The sequence below is a fragment of the Oryzias latipes genome, chromosome 22 (assembly GCF_053564925.1).
Source record: "Oryzias latipes strain Hd-rR chromosome 22, Olatipes_Hd-rR_3.1".
NCBI classification, from domain to species: domain Eukaryota; kingdom Metazoa; phylum Chordata; class Actinopteri; order Beloniformes; family Adrianichthyidae; genus Oryzias; species Oryzias latipes.
Genome location: NC_136258.1, coordinates 22,766,788 through 22,783,511, shown reverse-complemented (window position 1 = coordinate 22,783,511; position 16,724 = coordinate 22,766,788). Strand labels below are relative to the sequence as shown.

Sequence of the window (16,724 nt, the reverse complement as noted above, 5' to 3'; positions counted from 1 at the left end):
TTGTTAGAAAAAGAACAGGATTAGTGGGAAAGAGAGTAAAATCTCAAAAACTTAAGAAAGCAAAGAGAGTTGACATGTACTCAGCATAAACAGAGATGCCGAAAAGATTCCAACACTAATTAAGAGAGAGGTTTAAGTTAAAGAAGACGATTGACAACCAGTATTCAACGCAGAGAGGAGTTTGGAGAACCACTGTTTGTCAAGCTGTTGGGTTTATGCTGTTGTATTAACTGGGAAAACACTTGGATATTTGGTGCCAAGCATTCCCAGTTTTCCGGATCTCTGTGCGACATACTTTAGCAGCAGGGGGTCTAGCTGTCATCGCTCCTTCCTGATGGCTCAGCTGTGCAGAACACAGCTTCATTGCTATCATCAGCATAACTACACCCTCAAGTTTCCTACAAGCTATTAAAAGGCAGAACTAATGAGAGGGAGCATGAAGGGAAAAAAGAAAATAATCCTGAATATATTTTCATAACTTTGTCTGCAGTTTTTCCTATGTGAACCTTGTAATTTCTGGTGTCTGAGCTGAAACGGCTAACATTTACATTTGGCACTTGTGTCTCTACCACAGACCATACTCTATAGAAGCTCTCTCACACTCAAGTCTACATTTCTCCCACACAATCTGCAGCATGAATGCATGGACAGGCTGATCTTAGTTACAACACAACTCCCTGTTGTCCCCACTCCTCTGCTTCTTCATGATGGTCCAAAACCTCCTTTGACAGAGCCTCCCCAGTCCCTGCTTGTGCATTTACTCAGTCATTATGTGTTGTGATTGGATAATATCAGCTCAGAGGGGCTTGCATTGGACTCTTTCAGTAATAAGGTGGTAACCCAATCCACAGAAAGAAGGAGAGAGGGTCAACAGCATCTAGCAGCTAAAAATACAGTCTGCCAAGTCTGACGTAATGCAGCAGCCAGGAATGGGGGGGGGGGCTAAGTAATTGGGTTCATCAAATGTGGACCAACATTCTGTGTGCGTAGCATAATGGGAAGGGCTTGAAAGAAAAAGGGGGAGGAAAAATAAGATGAGAAAACCAATATATCTGAGATGTCAAAAATGATAGATTTAATATTTTTGTGCAAATACATTTCTGTTGAAAAAGGTTCATACATCCATGACCACATCAGCTTTTCATACAGGTGTTTACTTGAGCAAAATTACTGAATAGATTCAGACAAACTGAGTGTTGCTCATGCACCACTAGGACCACTGCCACTCTTTTGAAAAGTACCAGTAGTAAATCTTTAAACACAAAGCAGTTTTTTGAAAAAGCAATGAGCAGAATCAGGCATGAAGTGATTTGGTACAGAAGCGCTCTGTTGGAAAGGCTTTTTCTGTGGCAATATTAAAGACTAAAGAGTCCCCCTTTGCTTCTCCTTCAAATCGCTTCTGCTCAGAGCATATGAGCTGTTTACATAAAAAGGCAGCTATGTTTATGGTGGCCCGTCTATGAGGCGGAGGAGACCGGACAACATTGGGGAGGACGAGGAAACTGGAATGAAGGAAGGGCAAAGACGAAGGGAGAGATGAAGAGGACAAGCAGAGGACATGGGAGGAGCTCATCATTGCAACAAGCTGCAGAGCAGCAAGGAACAAAAGGCTGTTAGAACAGTATATAGGGAAGAATCTGTTTTTATTGACGTTATCCCTTTTTGTTATCTTTAGACACAGTTGCTTTTAATTTTATTTCTTCAAATGTCAAAAAAGCAAGTCAATTATAAAATTAAGTATGAATTATTATTTAAATAATATAAAGGACCATATCACTACTACTAATATACCGGTACTCTTATTTATACAAGTTGAGCAGGGTAAATCATGGCATCACCAGATGTAGTGACAGCTCTCTTAACCGCAGACAACAGGGATGGGTGTCAGCGCCACACAACTGAATCAATTCAATGCACAACTCAATGGATTCATTTTTTTTTTAATTCAAACTAACTGAGACCAGCATTTTTGCCTTTAAAAAAATACTTGAATGAGAAATTGATTAATGGATTTGATGAATCAATATTGATTCTTTTTCAGGATAGATCAAATTCAGTATGAATTGATTTTTTAAACCTAGCCCCGAAAGGGACCTGCTTGACATTTCTTAGTTAATTGTCATGTGAATATTTTACTAAAAGAGTAAAAAAAAGAACATTTTAGAAAAGAAAATGTAAAACTAGTAGAAATGTCCTTTACCTTCAGGCAAATTCATAAACAAATACCAGTAGCAATAATGAAAATATCAACTCTATTTTAAAATGAACGATATAGCTGTGATTGTTGAGATATAATCTATAAACCCTCAGATCAAAACTGCATTAAAGTCATTTTTTGTCAAGTTCAGACATCAGCTGATAAAATATTACAGGCGGGTGAAACTGCTCATGTCGTTTCCTAGGAGATCTCTGGCTGACGCCGCAGGGGCAACGGTGTGAGGTGACAGCTTGTTTCCATCCACAACAAAAACACAAAGCACAGGTTTGTTGAACTGATTTAAAAAAATAGATAAAAAGGCCTATTTCTAAATAAATTTCTCATCAGAATAATGATGAAGGTCTGCAATGAGTAACCAACTGTTCAGTAACAGCAACTGTTTCTGGCCCTTAGTAGCTGACAGGGTCTCATGACATATGGTTGTGCCAGAACAAAAACACACGGCATGTTCTCTAAAGGTTGAAAGGCTGGGTGATGATAGTATCCGAGCTGTGTTAAGAGATCAAAATGTCAAATGGTGCTTGGAAAACTTTATTAAGATCTTTATGGTCCTATCATTACAGGTTGGCCACAAAAAAGAGCAGACAGACCAAAATATACCTGCTGCCATTAGCTCAAACCAAAGATGCAAAGGATACACCCTTGAGAGTGGGGAACACGAATGGTTAACATTCTGAATCTGAACCCTTACAATGTCACGAAGTGATAAGAGGCTCATCTCGTTGGACACAAACCTGTTGAACTCATAGTTTTCCGGTCACACAAAGCTAAATTGGCAACGCAGCATTCAGCTGTTGGTCAGCAATGTTCTTCCTGTCAGATAAATGAGTTGGACCCAGCTGGAGAATTTATAGTTGTATCTGCTTTGCTGAATAGCTATAATGTCATAAAAGCATTACTGAATCACCAAGAGAAAGTACTGTACTGCTGATGTGAGACGGACTTAATTTATGCCTATAGCTAAACAAATTAAAGATAAAAACATTGTAAATACTAAACGAAATACATACCTAAAGAACATAGCATTTATCAAATAATTGTTTTCCAGTTTTAAGTAACACAAGCTATAAATGTAATTCTACTGATCACCAATGAATCATTCTTGACTGTTACCAAACCATAAGCACATAACACCCCATATTCTCAACTTAATGAGGAAAATTATCTCCTAATACATTACCAATAAATAAATGAATACATGTTGCATATTTAATGTGTAGTAACCAGCTAATTCCAACATTGATGAAAGTGTTCATCCATTAAAATCGGGTAGCCAGATTCCTTCAACAGATGCATAAAATAAGAACGCTTTTTACGATTACTACATGGCAAAAAAAGCATCATGCCAACAGACTCAGAACAATATAAATGCACAGTGGGTAAAAAACCAGGACATTAAATACTTGAATGATAAAGTAAAAAATTTTATTTTAACATTACGATTAATGAAGAATAATCTCATTTAAGTTAATGGAAAATAGCGAATGATCATTTATTATTACAGATCGTCCTTTTCTACCACAACTTATTCCACAGACCTCTTATTACACGGCTAAACTTGCAAGATCTCTGTCATATGTGCAATATTAATATATATTTGAATTTGGCACAGATGAAATTTCTGTCCTCTCAGTCGAACAAGCAGGAAAACAAGTAAATGAATATAAATGCGAAATAATATGATCATATTTAAAGCCTTAAATACTTTTAATATGCACTGAAAAGCTTTAAACTCTTATTTCCGCTGTTTTTGATCCGTAATTCATTACAAAAATTGCAACAGGAAAAACATTTTTTTAAAATAAATGTCAACAATATACAAAGCACCTTTTTTTCAGAACTTTACATCCAGTAATGGAATCAAGCATCTAAAAAATTAGAAGGTTAGCTTTCATAATTACCTAGTTCTTGTTATTTATAAACACTTGGAAAGTATTTTTCCTCGTCACTCTTTCATACGTTTATGCTTGAAAGGGAAAACTACCAAATTTCATCAGCTCTAAAAAAAGAAAATAATAATATAACGCTTTTAAATTAACTGAATGTTTCCGTTTGTCTTATTTCAGAAGGTTATTTTTTTATTCCACATTTCATTAACAAGTACATAACAATTTTCTTCTCACAAATGAGAAATTAAAATCCTTTTTTTCAGCATAAACTGGTCCTTCAGGTTTCCACTGAAAACCTCCCATCATGCCTCATCCCAGTCCCAGTTCATCCGACAGCTCAGCAGAAGATCAAATGGCTTTGCTCGAGATGACGAACTTGGACAAAAGAGTAGATAAAAATGAGACTCGATACTGAACCAGAAACAAAACCACAAAAGCTGGTCAGAGCAGGGTTCAAACCAAATCTGAACATGAAATTTAGGAGGAACCAGCCTCGCACAACAGGAAAGACTAAAGGACTATTACATGAAGCCTTCTTAGAGACACAGTTTGTATCCATTTGTGTCACAATCCTGAGGCAGTAAAGCAGTGGGATACTCCGCCCTGACACAGCTTTATACAATTAAGTGTTCGGAGCCCAGGAGGAATAATGACATTAGAAAACTCGAAATCTAAGATCAATGCAGAAGATTTACAGCATTCATATCTACCATCCATGTTTACATCCTGCCAAACCATCAGGACCTTACTCTTGAGTTAGACAGCAAGACACTGTTACACAACTGAGGCGATCATGGTAAAAAATATGTTTCTGAACACATTATGATACTCAGTATTTATGTAACAAATCAATATAGACTGAGTTAAAGCAGATGACAGAAAATCTAGAGAAAAAAAAGTCATGATCTACCAATCAGGGCTTTACAAATATTTGCTGCACAAAAAGACAACACATACTGCAAAGCTGGGGGAGTTACAAATGAAATGCAAACTGAAAACCTAAAGAAAACCCTCCAGATCAGTTTACCACTGTGACAAAAAGCTTTTAGGTGTTAATGCAACAATGTGGAGGTCTACTATTTCCTTTCCCTCCTTAAACTGTTTTCTAAAGACTATAGGAAGGTAAAAGGGACAAAAAAAGCTATTCGCTTCAGGTTCCTAGAAGAACCCAGCAGAATTTTGTTTTATCGCATGTTTCAGATACCAAACTGAGACATGCTTAAATGCTCCACATGATCCAGTGAAAATCAATTACTGAGCCTTTTTAATTAAGGCTCTAAATATAAACTTAAGAGTACAGATTCTAGTACACAAGTCAATTCAAGAGATTTACAGTGAAGTGTCAAATTTACCCTTCAGTTCAAAAAGGAAGATTCAAATTCAAATCAAGTGTTCAAACAAGCCAACAGATCACAGGTGGAGAAGCATGTACAGCCGGTTTCTTTTCTTAATTTTTTCTCCTTTACCCACTTCATCATCAAAAATAACAGAAAAATAATCGAACAGTTACAGTCTTTCCCAAAGTGGCTGTTTTCTATAAATCCAGATGAATTCTCAGCCCAATTTAATCATTTCACAACATATATTTATAATTACTGTAACATCTATTTGGACCTTCTCAGCATTTTTAGAAAAAGAACAGCCTAAAATCCAGGAGTATGTGTGCTTCTGCACAGACCAGTTGCCTGCAAAAAGATCACATTTGCAGTCTTGAGCCCCAAGGAGCACAATCACAGCAGCATCTTTGTAGGGAAACAGGAAAGCTATGGCCTGGGCAGGACCACCACTTATACTAACTACTTCCTGTCAGAGAGATTAAACAGCATGATGGTCAGACAGTCTGCCAGGCCATTTTTTACTTCATACTGACAGATCTTTTAGACTGTTTCTGCTGTAACAATCGAGGAATCTTATAACACACCGCATTATATCTCCTGGGTGTGCGTCACGGCAAAATGGTATAAAAATAAAAAGTAGTGTTATAGCTGCACATCAATTCAATTGTAGTGAACAGAGACTTAAACTCAAAACCCACTCATCCTTCACCCCGAGTCGGGAAAACTATGGTCAGCAATGTCAGACTATATTTCACCTGGATCTAAGAAATATGCTACAATGACCAAAAAGGCAGGAAAGCACACAAAATGTAGAAGATATATATACAAAACAAGGGAAGTTCAACATCCTGTTAAACATCACCTGTTTCCTAATGAAGCCTGGACTCTATTGTCAAATCAAAGCCACCTCCTGGTCTCCACATCCATAAAACGTTTTGAATCATTATTATTCTACAAAGAAATGTTATTTGACAAAAGCTTACAGCAAGTTCTAACTGAAACTTGTAAAAGAGCTGAATCACATACAATAATCTTGGTTCAAATGCACATTTCCAGTCATCTGGAAAAGGTTGTTAGTTCTGTGCGCAAGACTAGCAGACCTCTGCATGGAAACAAGTACTCGTACAAGGAGAGTCACACAAGGCCAATTATTTTGCTAAGGTTCTATTTTTGGAATAATGAACAGTCAGAGCAGATGAACTTGGGTCAGAATCTGTATTGAACAAACTGTTCTGCAGTTTTTCTACCCGATTAATGAACTCCCATTACATTTAGCAACTTTTTTGCTGTTTTGAATATGTTTATTTCAATTCTTAAATGCCAAAACACTGAAAGTTTTTTTTCTTTTTAATGTTTTTATATAAACATTTTTTTTCAAAGTTAAATATAGAGAGTAGAGCAAAAATGGGAGTAGAGGAAAAGCAGAGGGAGGGTTTTAAAGAGAGTGGGAGTCAGATGAGGCAGGCAGCAGAGGTTCCTCCAATGACAGCAGCCACCAGAGAGCAACATGCCAATCCCTGGAAGTCATTTCCTGCTTCATTGAAGACTTTTATGGAATTCTAGCAGCATGGCTAAAGTCACAAACAGGAGAGACACCAAAAAGAGGCTCTCTTTAACCTCCTCCTCTCCTGTTTTCCTTCCTCCTCTACTCCACTTGAATCAAAAGCCAAAATAACCAGTCATAACATCAGTACAACAGCATTCTCGACCCTAATGCCTGTTTTCAGCTCGCGAACCCTGCTTTTTAAGTGGTTTGTATCATTATCTGAAATTTGTTGTTCCTATTATAAATGGACATTGTACTTTTAGTGTGAGCAAAAGTGATACAAGCTCCACACCCCAGAGGCGATCAAACCTAAAAGCTATTTTCTCAGTAAAGCTCTCTTCGAATTCAATAAAACTGCAGCAAGTTGGTGCTTTTTTCCAGATATTTGTTTTCAGAGCCTAATGGAACATCTCTTAAAGAAAAGCATCAACAATGTCAGAGAAAGGAAGTGTGATGGAAAGCCATGGAATGATGAAAGGATTACAGATGCCAGAGACTGGGAGGTGCTTAATCATCTGGCTTTAAATACTGCTCTGTGGGAGGTTTGCAGGAAAATGGAAGCTGTGTGCGTTATGGTGATCAATACTAAGTGCCTTCCTGGCATTTGTCTATTTAATCCATTATCGAAGGCCATCTGAGCCTCCAGTGTGGATAAGAGACCTGCAGCTCACAAGACGAGTAGAGGATGGAAGCAGGATACATGTGGATGAAACACACCCACCGACCCACGCAACCAGTCTCACATGTGGGAGCACGAACCACATCTGGACGAAAAGCTGGAATTTGAGCAGCAAAGACATTAAAAAGTAAATTTATTTTAAAAAGAGATCCTCCATACGGATTAGTCATGAAACTTGAATGATTATGCAATTTCATTGACTTACTCTGCTTACTAAAACAGCTTTAGGTATCCTTTCTAATATGTGAAAATAAAGTGAGCTTAAACAACCTTTTCGTTACACCACATTCATGCAATGCAGTACTAAAGCACATAGAGGACTTTTAAAATAACAATTTAGTTATGAGTTGCTGATAGGGTTGGTGACTACAAGTGAGTTTTTAACTGGACTGATGAGTCAAGTACAGTTGAGCTGTGCATATTAGCCTTGGAACAGTGTACAAAACTTTGTTCTAAGTTGACGTGAATGACTGTTAAAGAGTAATCTTCAGAGCACTGAAGGGCTCATAATGTTTGGAAACATGACCAGTTGTGTGAGGCCATGTGGAAAACCCACACTGGTATATAGGTGAACGATCACAACACAAAACAACCGGTTGTGTTGCAGGACAAAACAAGAGACTAACACAAAAAAAAAAATTAACTTGAACACTTTACAGACCTTAATTAATGCAGAACCTAATCAGAAACATGGAGACTTGGATGCATAAATGGTGAAAGAATGAACTGCACATTTTTACTCAACAAATTAACTATAAAAGTCTAAAATGCTGAATAGATTAACATAACAATGGCAACATCCATTAAGAAAAGCAGAAATCAGATGTAACCAAAGAGACAAAACAGTCAAATCCCATAGCAAACAAATAAAGTCTCTATGCCAATAAAAAAAAGGAACTACAGAAAAATAAAACCATTACCTCACCATTTCTACTAGGACACAAGAAAAAGACCATTTTAAAAAAGTCTCCTCCAATGTTTTTCCACTGAGATAATGTTTCATTGAGAGGAATCAAGCTAGCTAAGGCATAAATAAAACTCCAACAACAAGCCCGGTTTGAGAGGCATTCATGTCATCCCACACATGCAACCAACACTGCCCATGTCAAGCATAGATGCAAGCAATGACTATCGGAGAGAACAAAGACCTCACTTATGTGGCTGTCTAACAGGAGATCTAAAAACAGGATCATCGGCAGGGAATAAACCCTTGGAGCACTGCAGGAATTCTGTGCATCTGAGAACCATCGCCACGCAGAAAACTGTCACTGCTAAACTGTGCTGACCTTTTCTCCAGACTATCAAACAAGGCAGTGTTCAAGTAGCTGGGACAGAGGACTCTTATGAGACCCAGAATTTGTCAAGTGCATATCTGCCGTTTCAGAACAGTGAAGGGGAGAGATGGGGGAGGGAAGCCATGTGTGGCTGCTTTATACCTTGAGCTCCTCGTGCAGGGGTGTCAAACTCAAATTCACAGTGGGCCAAAATTAAGCGTGGAGGAAAGTCACGGGCCAAACTCAATATTTATTGAAAAATTAATCGCAACTGATATGTAATGTTTGACCTTTTTATAAAATGTCTTCTTATGCTATGTTCTTTCGTTACAGCCACGTTAGCTCCGCACACAAGACAAATGGGTCAGTCCTTTATATTCGTGAATCTGCCTCTCACCTGTCTTGAAAGCCCCTGTTGTTCATCTTTCGTTTGGTCATTTTTGCGGAGGGGGGAAATTAATTTGTCCGATGTGACTGGAGCATGGCTCTCAATGACTGTCAACAGAAAAAAGGAGTGCTTGCCGATTTCGACTGTGTGCCAACATACTAGAAAAGCATTGTGGGATGTGTAGTATTAGCGGTACAGTGTATACCGTAGGCCAGCTGTAATGCACATTTAATATGATCTCGCAGGCAAAATATAATTACACTATGGACACTACGGGTCTGAGTTTTCACTTGTGTGCTAATGCATATGAACGGCTGACTAACAAGGAGCAGAAGCATGGTTTCAACAAATTGAAAGAAACAAATATTAACTTCCATGGTAAATAAATGATCTGCCCAGATTTTCAAAAGACTTCCTTGTAACTGCAGAAAACTCTTAAACACTTTCTTTTGTGTTCCCAAACTAATCCTTATACTGTGGTTTCATACATTTGTTCTAGGTATTTTGGGAGAAAAACAACTATAGTTCTTTTTTTTATTATTATGACTAATTGTGCAATGTAGTTATTCTCATTGGTAAGTTTACAGACGGAATATGTGCTTTTCAGTGTTTACCTTTGGTGGAATTCAGTTTCTTAATATGGTGTTTGTTTTGACCAAAAATGCTATTTATACCCAACAAATAAAAGATAACGCAAGTCAGCCTTTGATAACACAGAAACTGTGCAGGCAGCACAGCATAACAAGGAATTATGTTTTTCAATTGAACTCATTTGCAGCAAAAACAACTCATGGTAAACTGCTTTCACAAGTCACATTGAATAAGTCCTGCCTTCATGTGCTCATTCCATTGACGTGCCTTGAAACCAATCTGCAGACAGTATTGTGAATGCATACCTAATTTTTCCACCAGTTTGAGCATAACTCCACCAATATGGATTTCCCCGGTGACCCTTAGCGACACGTCCCTGTGCAGATCGGTGACATGCATCTTCAGCTCCCATGTGCCGTCGGCATAGCAGCCATCGGGCATCCGGATCCCATCCAGAGCCATCCTTAAAAGAAAAAGAACTCAAAATCAGATGGTGAATAGTTCAAATCTGACGTGTAGAAAAGATCAGCAGGGGAAAAATAAAATGACTATATTGATGATGATTAACAATCATCAGTAAAAGTTTTCTTGTTTTAAGGTCATTTTAATCACTTCATTTCATATCCAGTTATGTTTCTTACATTTTACTAAATGGCTAAATAATCAGCTTAAAGTCCCACTCCAATCATCTTTTGATCTATTTTAAACACATTCCCAGAGTTCTTTTAATTATAATTATGCAGTTTTAGCCAAAATCTAAAGAAAACTGTCTTTTTCTAGGACATATTTTCTGCAGAGTGGCATTAGTTCATTAGAAATTCACCTCAGATATCTTAGAGCCCCTCACAACCCCAACCTATTATTATCAGTGGCAAGCAATATTGGAGCTATCCAGCTGTACAGTTTTGAGCCAGATGTCAGCTTGGATAAGGAAAGCAAAGTTGTACATGAATCTAGTCGTCTACAAGTGGATGCATCAGAATGGAGCTTGTGCCCTGCCCAGTGTATTTTCTGTCAAATGTTTGTTTTTGCATTTTCTTGTCTGTTCCGGATTCACAATTGTTTGAATAAAAAAATACTCAGAAATACAACTTTGAGCTTACATTTTGAATAGGATAGATACTTTATTCATCCCATGAGGAAAACTGGATTTTTGGAGTAGCTCAAAAACACAATTATCAATAATTGTAGGTAGTATGTCCTCCATAAACAGAAAAACACCACACGAACATGTTTAAAACAAAAAACAAGATTTTCTTTACATGAGAAAATCACATTGAATTAAATTGGGTTTTTATATAAAGGTAGATCATATTTTTTTAAACACTGGGACTCACATTTAAGTTATAGCAAATACAACTTCTGTTTTCTAATCCCCTTCTAAAAAATAAATCCAGTTTGTAATGTAGAATAATAATGCCAACAGTTTCGAGCACTTGGAGAAAAAAATGCCAAACAAGCCTTCTAACTAAAATAAACTGATATAAAAAAGGTTAAAAAGAAAACATTAATGTACTTTTTTTCTGTCCGGTCCAACAAGGAATGTATACAAACATGCTTAAAAATAAAGTTTAGCCTCAATTACAAAAGGGGTTTATACAAATAAACACCATATGTGTCTGAAGATTCATAAACCCTTATTGTAAAAGTAAAATCTGCCTAACACAAGACGCCTTTAGCACTTATCCGTTTACTCAGCTGCTGGACAAGGTAAGGAAAAAAAATTAAGTCTATATTTCTTTATTATAATTCAATTGTAAATTAATATATCAAATAATTTTGACTTTAAGAGGCCCTCAGAGTTTATTCCAGACATGGGTTCTGTGTGACATGAATTTGACATAACATACAGTTTATCAGAAAAGTTGAGATATGAATACTTTGAGTATTTGTCACTATATTGATAGAATAGAATAGTGTTTTGTCTTTTGCCTTAAAGGCACCATAAGTGAAATTTTAGGGTGACTAAACAAAAACAACACATTTTGGAAAACGCTCCACAGAGATGATGTACTTGCAGATCTAGTAGAGAAAATGATTATTTTTTGGGGGGAAAGGGAAAAAAAGAGGATTATTAAATCCGGTGTGAACCCAATCTGGGCCTTTTAGTGCCCACGGGTGGACCTGAATCCAGAATGCCCTCTTGTCGTGGGAAGTCACCGCCAAAAAGTTTCCCTGTTGCTGCATCATCATGTGTCAGTTTCTGAGAGAAGCCTGCTGGTCAGGGCTACGCTCGACGGTGAAAAAACAGGCGAGAAAGCCAACGGAACAAAAGGCTATCGGACATTTACGAAACATTTAACGTCGCAAAACGCGCAGCTTCACCTGCTAAAAAAGTAACGGTAAAGGCAACTCTCACAAATAGGCAGGGACGTTCATTATGTAAGAACAGCCCGTTCAACTGCTCCCCAGCTGCAGCCTGGCTTTACCGAGTCCTTAAAGCAAGTTGACGAAGAGAAAAGTAGGAGGAAAAGCAGCAAAAATCCGATTTCGAGCGAGAATTTTTCATTGAATGGAATAGTCGAAAGTAGCAAAAGCAAAACCGACAAGAAAAGTCGTTTTTCAAAGTATATTATCATAGCGTCCAGTCCAGCAACGAGCTTTGAGGACGAAAGATTTAAATGTGGACACTCACCTTCAACGAGACGAAAAGCACTCAAACTGTTGTTAGCTACACGACACAAAGCGACGTGTCCCCTCCTTAAATCATGTATTACGTCTTTTTCTGGGAGAAAATATCGGAACAAAAGCCCAGAAGAACTCGCTGAAGAAGTGAAGTATCCCAAACAGTTTTCCAGCCAGCGTCGGTTTAATGGAGTCCTGCCCTCCGTCTTTCTCCCTCCCTCCCTCTCTCCTTCCCTCCAGCAGCGGATAACGTCACTGCTCCAGTCCCACTTTTCCTTTCATACTCTGTCACCTCGCACGCGCGCACTGCGCAGCCTCTGATGGGCAGCTGAAGTTTTTGTCTCATCAAATCTGTACAGTAGAAGAAATACAGGGTGTTTTTTGTTATTCGTCTTTTTTAAGCAAACCATCCACGGGCCTAAACATATATTAATATAAATGATGGACATCCAGTCACTCCATTATACTTTTAACATTTTTAGACTGGATTTGGGGTAAATGTGTTCAGATTTTACTGATCATATTAAAGATGCACTCCAATGAAAATCTTGTTTTTAATATGTTCTTGTTGGATTTATAAAGGACATTTATAAAGAAAAAAATAAAGCTGTGATTCTGGGCATTTTTATTCAAATCGTTGTGAATCAGTAGCAGAGAAAAAAATGTAATATGAAACAAAAAAAACATATTTGTGATGTAGAATATATGCTAGGAAGGGCACAAGCTCCTTGCTCCACTCCATTCTGATGCATCTATGTACGTCTTGGTTTTCCTCATCTGAGCTGGCATCCGGCTTAAAACTGTGAGTCTGCATGGCTTCAACATTGGTCACTGTTTCTGTTGATCAGATTATGGGAAATGAAAGCAGGCTCACTCCTCACCAAATGTCCCACCCAAAACTCAGAGGTACTTTTCTAATGAACTACTGCTGCTCTGCAGAAGCTATGTACCAGACAACAACACAGGTTTTGTGATTTTGCCTAAAAGTGGAAACACTTTTAAAAATAGATCACTTAAAGAAAAATGAAAATAAAACAAACATTAGAAAGAAAATTTAATGTTGGTGAAGAAAAAGTTAAAATACAAAAACTGTGAAAGGCAAGAAATCTTTGTGAATACTATATATTAAATTGGGATGCAGTAATTTAACAATAGGTAATTAATCTGCCATGCCTTTTATGACTAAAAAAGAGAAAACAATGATATCGTCTCACTTTTGCAACATAATGGGGTAAAAAGTTAATATTTGTGACAAATACTACCAAAAAAATTCTATTGCTTTTGAAATAATATTTTTTTTTATCAAAATGGCAAAAATAAATCTAATGTGAAATTGCTCACATGTGGAAAGACTGGTGTGCTTTAATAATTATGTGAAATCAACAGCAGAAAGTTGAACACATGGAGGAGTTTCTGGACTCGTAGGTAGGATCTCATGCTGCCTTTTATGGTAATAGCGCTGCTTAGGCTTGCATCAGCAAGGAGTGAGCTAAGCTGCTCTTACGCAGCAATAAAAGCTGCAGAAATGGCATGGGCATTTTATTTTCCATACTTCTGAAATGGGTTTATATTCCCTCCATGTTCCTTTCAGATTAACCTTTAAATAATTTTGTGCAACTTGCCTTTTCCTTTAACTGGTTTAATGTCAACTGTTGAGTCCTCAGACCATCAAAAGTTATCACTTCTTCTAAAGTAATGTAAAAAAAAATATATAGACTGTAGGAAAAGCAACTGAACATTTTCTATTACTTATTTTTTATGTGAAAATATGTTTATTAACCTGATTAACTTTTTTCACAAAGACAGGAGATATTAGATCATTTAAAGAAGTATTCAAATGCAAAATGCAACGAGAAAGTCTTTTGCAGGTTTGGCCCTTATGAACTTTTTTCCTTTGCAAACTTGATCAGATTAGACTAAAGCTAATATTGTCTGCAAACTTTTCTTAGACTGTGACTGCAGCAGAAGACGGAGAGCGTGCTCTGCATGAGTCAAATGATCATAAAAAGCATAACTGTTGAGTGGAAAATAGAAGAGAAATATGCACCTGTCTTCCATCTCTCCAAAAGCAACACAGCAGCACACACTCCACTGCACTGTCTGCAGCAAAGTCCCATGAATCATCTGCATTTCTGGCCCGGTCTGCTAGTGAACTCACGCAGCTCCAATCATCCAGCTCAGGAATCTGGACCTTCAGATCCCAGTCAGCATCAAAGCTATTTACAACCGCTCTCCCTGCTGCTCAGACCCCCTTGTCAGTGTCTGGCAGCAGACCCCATTACCTTTTAAAGGCTGTGTTTTAATTGCAAAGTAAACATTTGAGTCAGATGCAGAGCAGGAGATTCAAATAGAAAATTGGCTTAGCTCCTGCTGATGTAGGACAAGAAAAAAAAGGAGACTGAAAGATGGAGAAGCAGCAAAAAGGACTAGTTTCCTTTTAGGTTGGTCTGTCTTTATGCTTTTATACGATTTTATAGGTTAGATCATACAAAGTAGACTTCATGAAATCAAAACTTGCTAAAATAGCCTAAGTAGTTGAATAAAAACTGCTGATAGGATAAGAGGAACACCAGAAAAGAGCCTGTATGGAAGTTTTATAGATTTGACTGCCCTCTAGTGGCAAAAAAAAACTTTTTTTAATGCGTCCTCAGCTCCATGTAGTCCATTTGAAAACCTTGCCTTTGTAGTCGTTAGTCTCCCAAATCCCAAAGAACCCATATGGAAGACATGACTGCATATGGACTACAATACAGTCCATTCATAAATTATAAGCCAGCTTTGTTTCCCTCTCCAGGGGGGCATCACGGAAAGAATCCGAGAGCTTCAGATGAACAGATTCATTGTTCTCCCCCCACCGGTCTGAACAAAAGCAGTGAAACGGTTCTCTTTTGGAGATTCAAACACTAAAGAATCCACGACAATTTTTTACTCAACTTTAATGTGCGAAACATGACTGATTGAAAATGACCCAACCAAAATAGCTAAATAAAAGGACAGAAATACAGTCATTTGAATGGCAGGAACCATTCCAGGCATTGGTTATTGCACAGCTCTAAGGACAGACAGAAACACATGATTCAAAAATCAGAACAAATGGTAGAATTTCTTCTCAGGCCATTTATATTTGCTATTAAAACAGACTTTCACCTGTGTGCCGATAAACAGAGATGCACTTGACTTTCATTAACATGACAACACATCTAAGCTGACTTGTCTCTTTAATAATGGCTTGAATATGACAGAATAAATTGAGTGAAAAATAAATGAGTAACAGCTTTCCCTGATTTTTAAGATGCAAGAAAGAAATAGTTATGAATCAAATTGCTCTTCGTTAATGGCTCACATAAAGTCCCAATGCTTTAACAACTCAATGTGCTACTTTTAAAACACTTTCACAATTTTAAAACTGGTGCAAGAATGAGATGTGTTCCCAAAGATTTAGAAAATGTGGTCAAACCACAAACAGTGACAGGACTATCGCCATTCTTGTCACAGCCCAGCTCTATCTGTACCAGTGACGTGCAGTCAGGAGAGGCAGGTGAGGCTGTGCCTCACCTGTCATTATGGGAAGAAAAGAGAAAAAATAAATTCAATTATTATATTTAATCAGTAATTTGTGCTTTGCCGTCATTTTCCATTTAAATGTACAATTTTTGGGTGTTTTTTCTTTTTAAAATCGCTGAATTTCCGCATTTGCCGTTCAGATACTAAGAAGTGACGTGCGATGAGGCACCAGCCCGCTGAGCCTCACCTTGGATTGCGCAATACCTATGCAGTCAGACGGTACTGCTGTCTCTCTGTACGTCGGTTCAATCACTTGTACTATATGAGCTGAGTTTACATAATGTAGCAGATGTATACGGTGTACAGTGTTTGTTTTTATAAATAACTGTATGTGAGGGACGTGTTTCTTGTGCTGAGTGCTAAACCCCGTCAAAAAAGCCGCTGGGTGAGGCCAGCAGTTCTCGTGCCTCATGTTAGGGGGCGCCGGTGAGCCCTGAACTAATGAAGCTGAAAAATAATAGAATAAATGATAGCAAGCGGCAAGTCATTTTTTTCAGAAGGAGCGGCGTATGGACTTTATTTACAAGTAAAGGTAAGACGATAATAAGGTTTGTGCTTTTTTCTATGCTGCAGTTTGTATATGAAAAAACATGTTGAAATGATATTTTAAACA

The 16,724-nt window shown here is 37.6% G+C and overlaps 1 protein-coding gene across 8 annotated transcripts in view; it reads right to left on the bottom strand.

The window, feature by feature from the left end:
- Positions 1 to 12,810, bottom strand: part of fermt2 (FERM domain containing kindlin 2) — a 38,037-nt gene extending 25,227 nt beyond the window's left edge. For 4 of the 8 annotated variants that reach the window (XM_011490246.4, XM_011490247.4, XM_011490248.4 and 1 more), the window contains exons 1-2: positions 12,558 to 12,801; positions 10,228 to 10,385 (exon numbers count right to left, since the gene is read on the bottom strand). In XM_011490246.4, coding sequence (XP_011488548.1) covers positions 10,228 to 10,384 — 157 coding nt within the window. In that variant the 5' untranslated portion in view covers position 10,385; positions 12,558 to 12,801. Of the gene's footprint in view, positions 1 to 10,227; positions 10,386 to 12,557 lie in introns of all 8 variants that reach the window. The other 4 variants (XM_004082198.5, XM_078941079.1, XM_078941080.1 and 1 more) reach the window with 2 other exon arrangements.
- Positions 12,811 to 16,724: the final 3,914 nt, after the last annotated feature.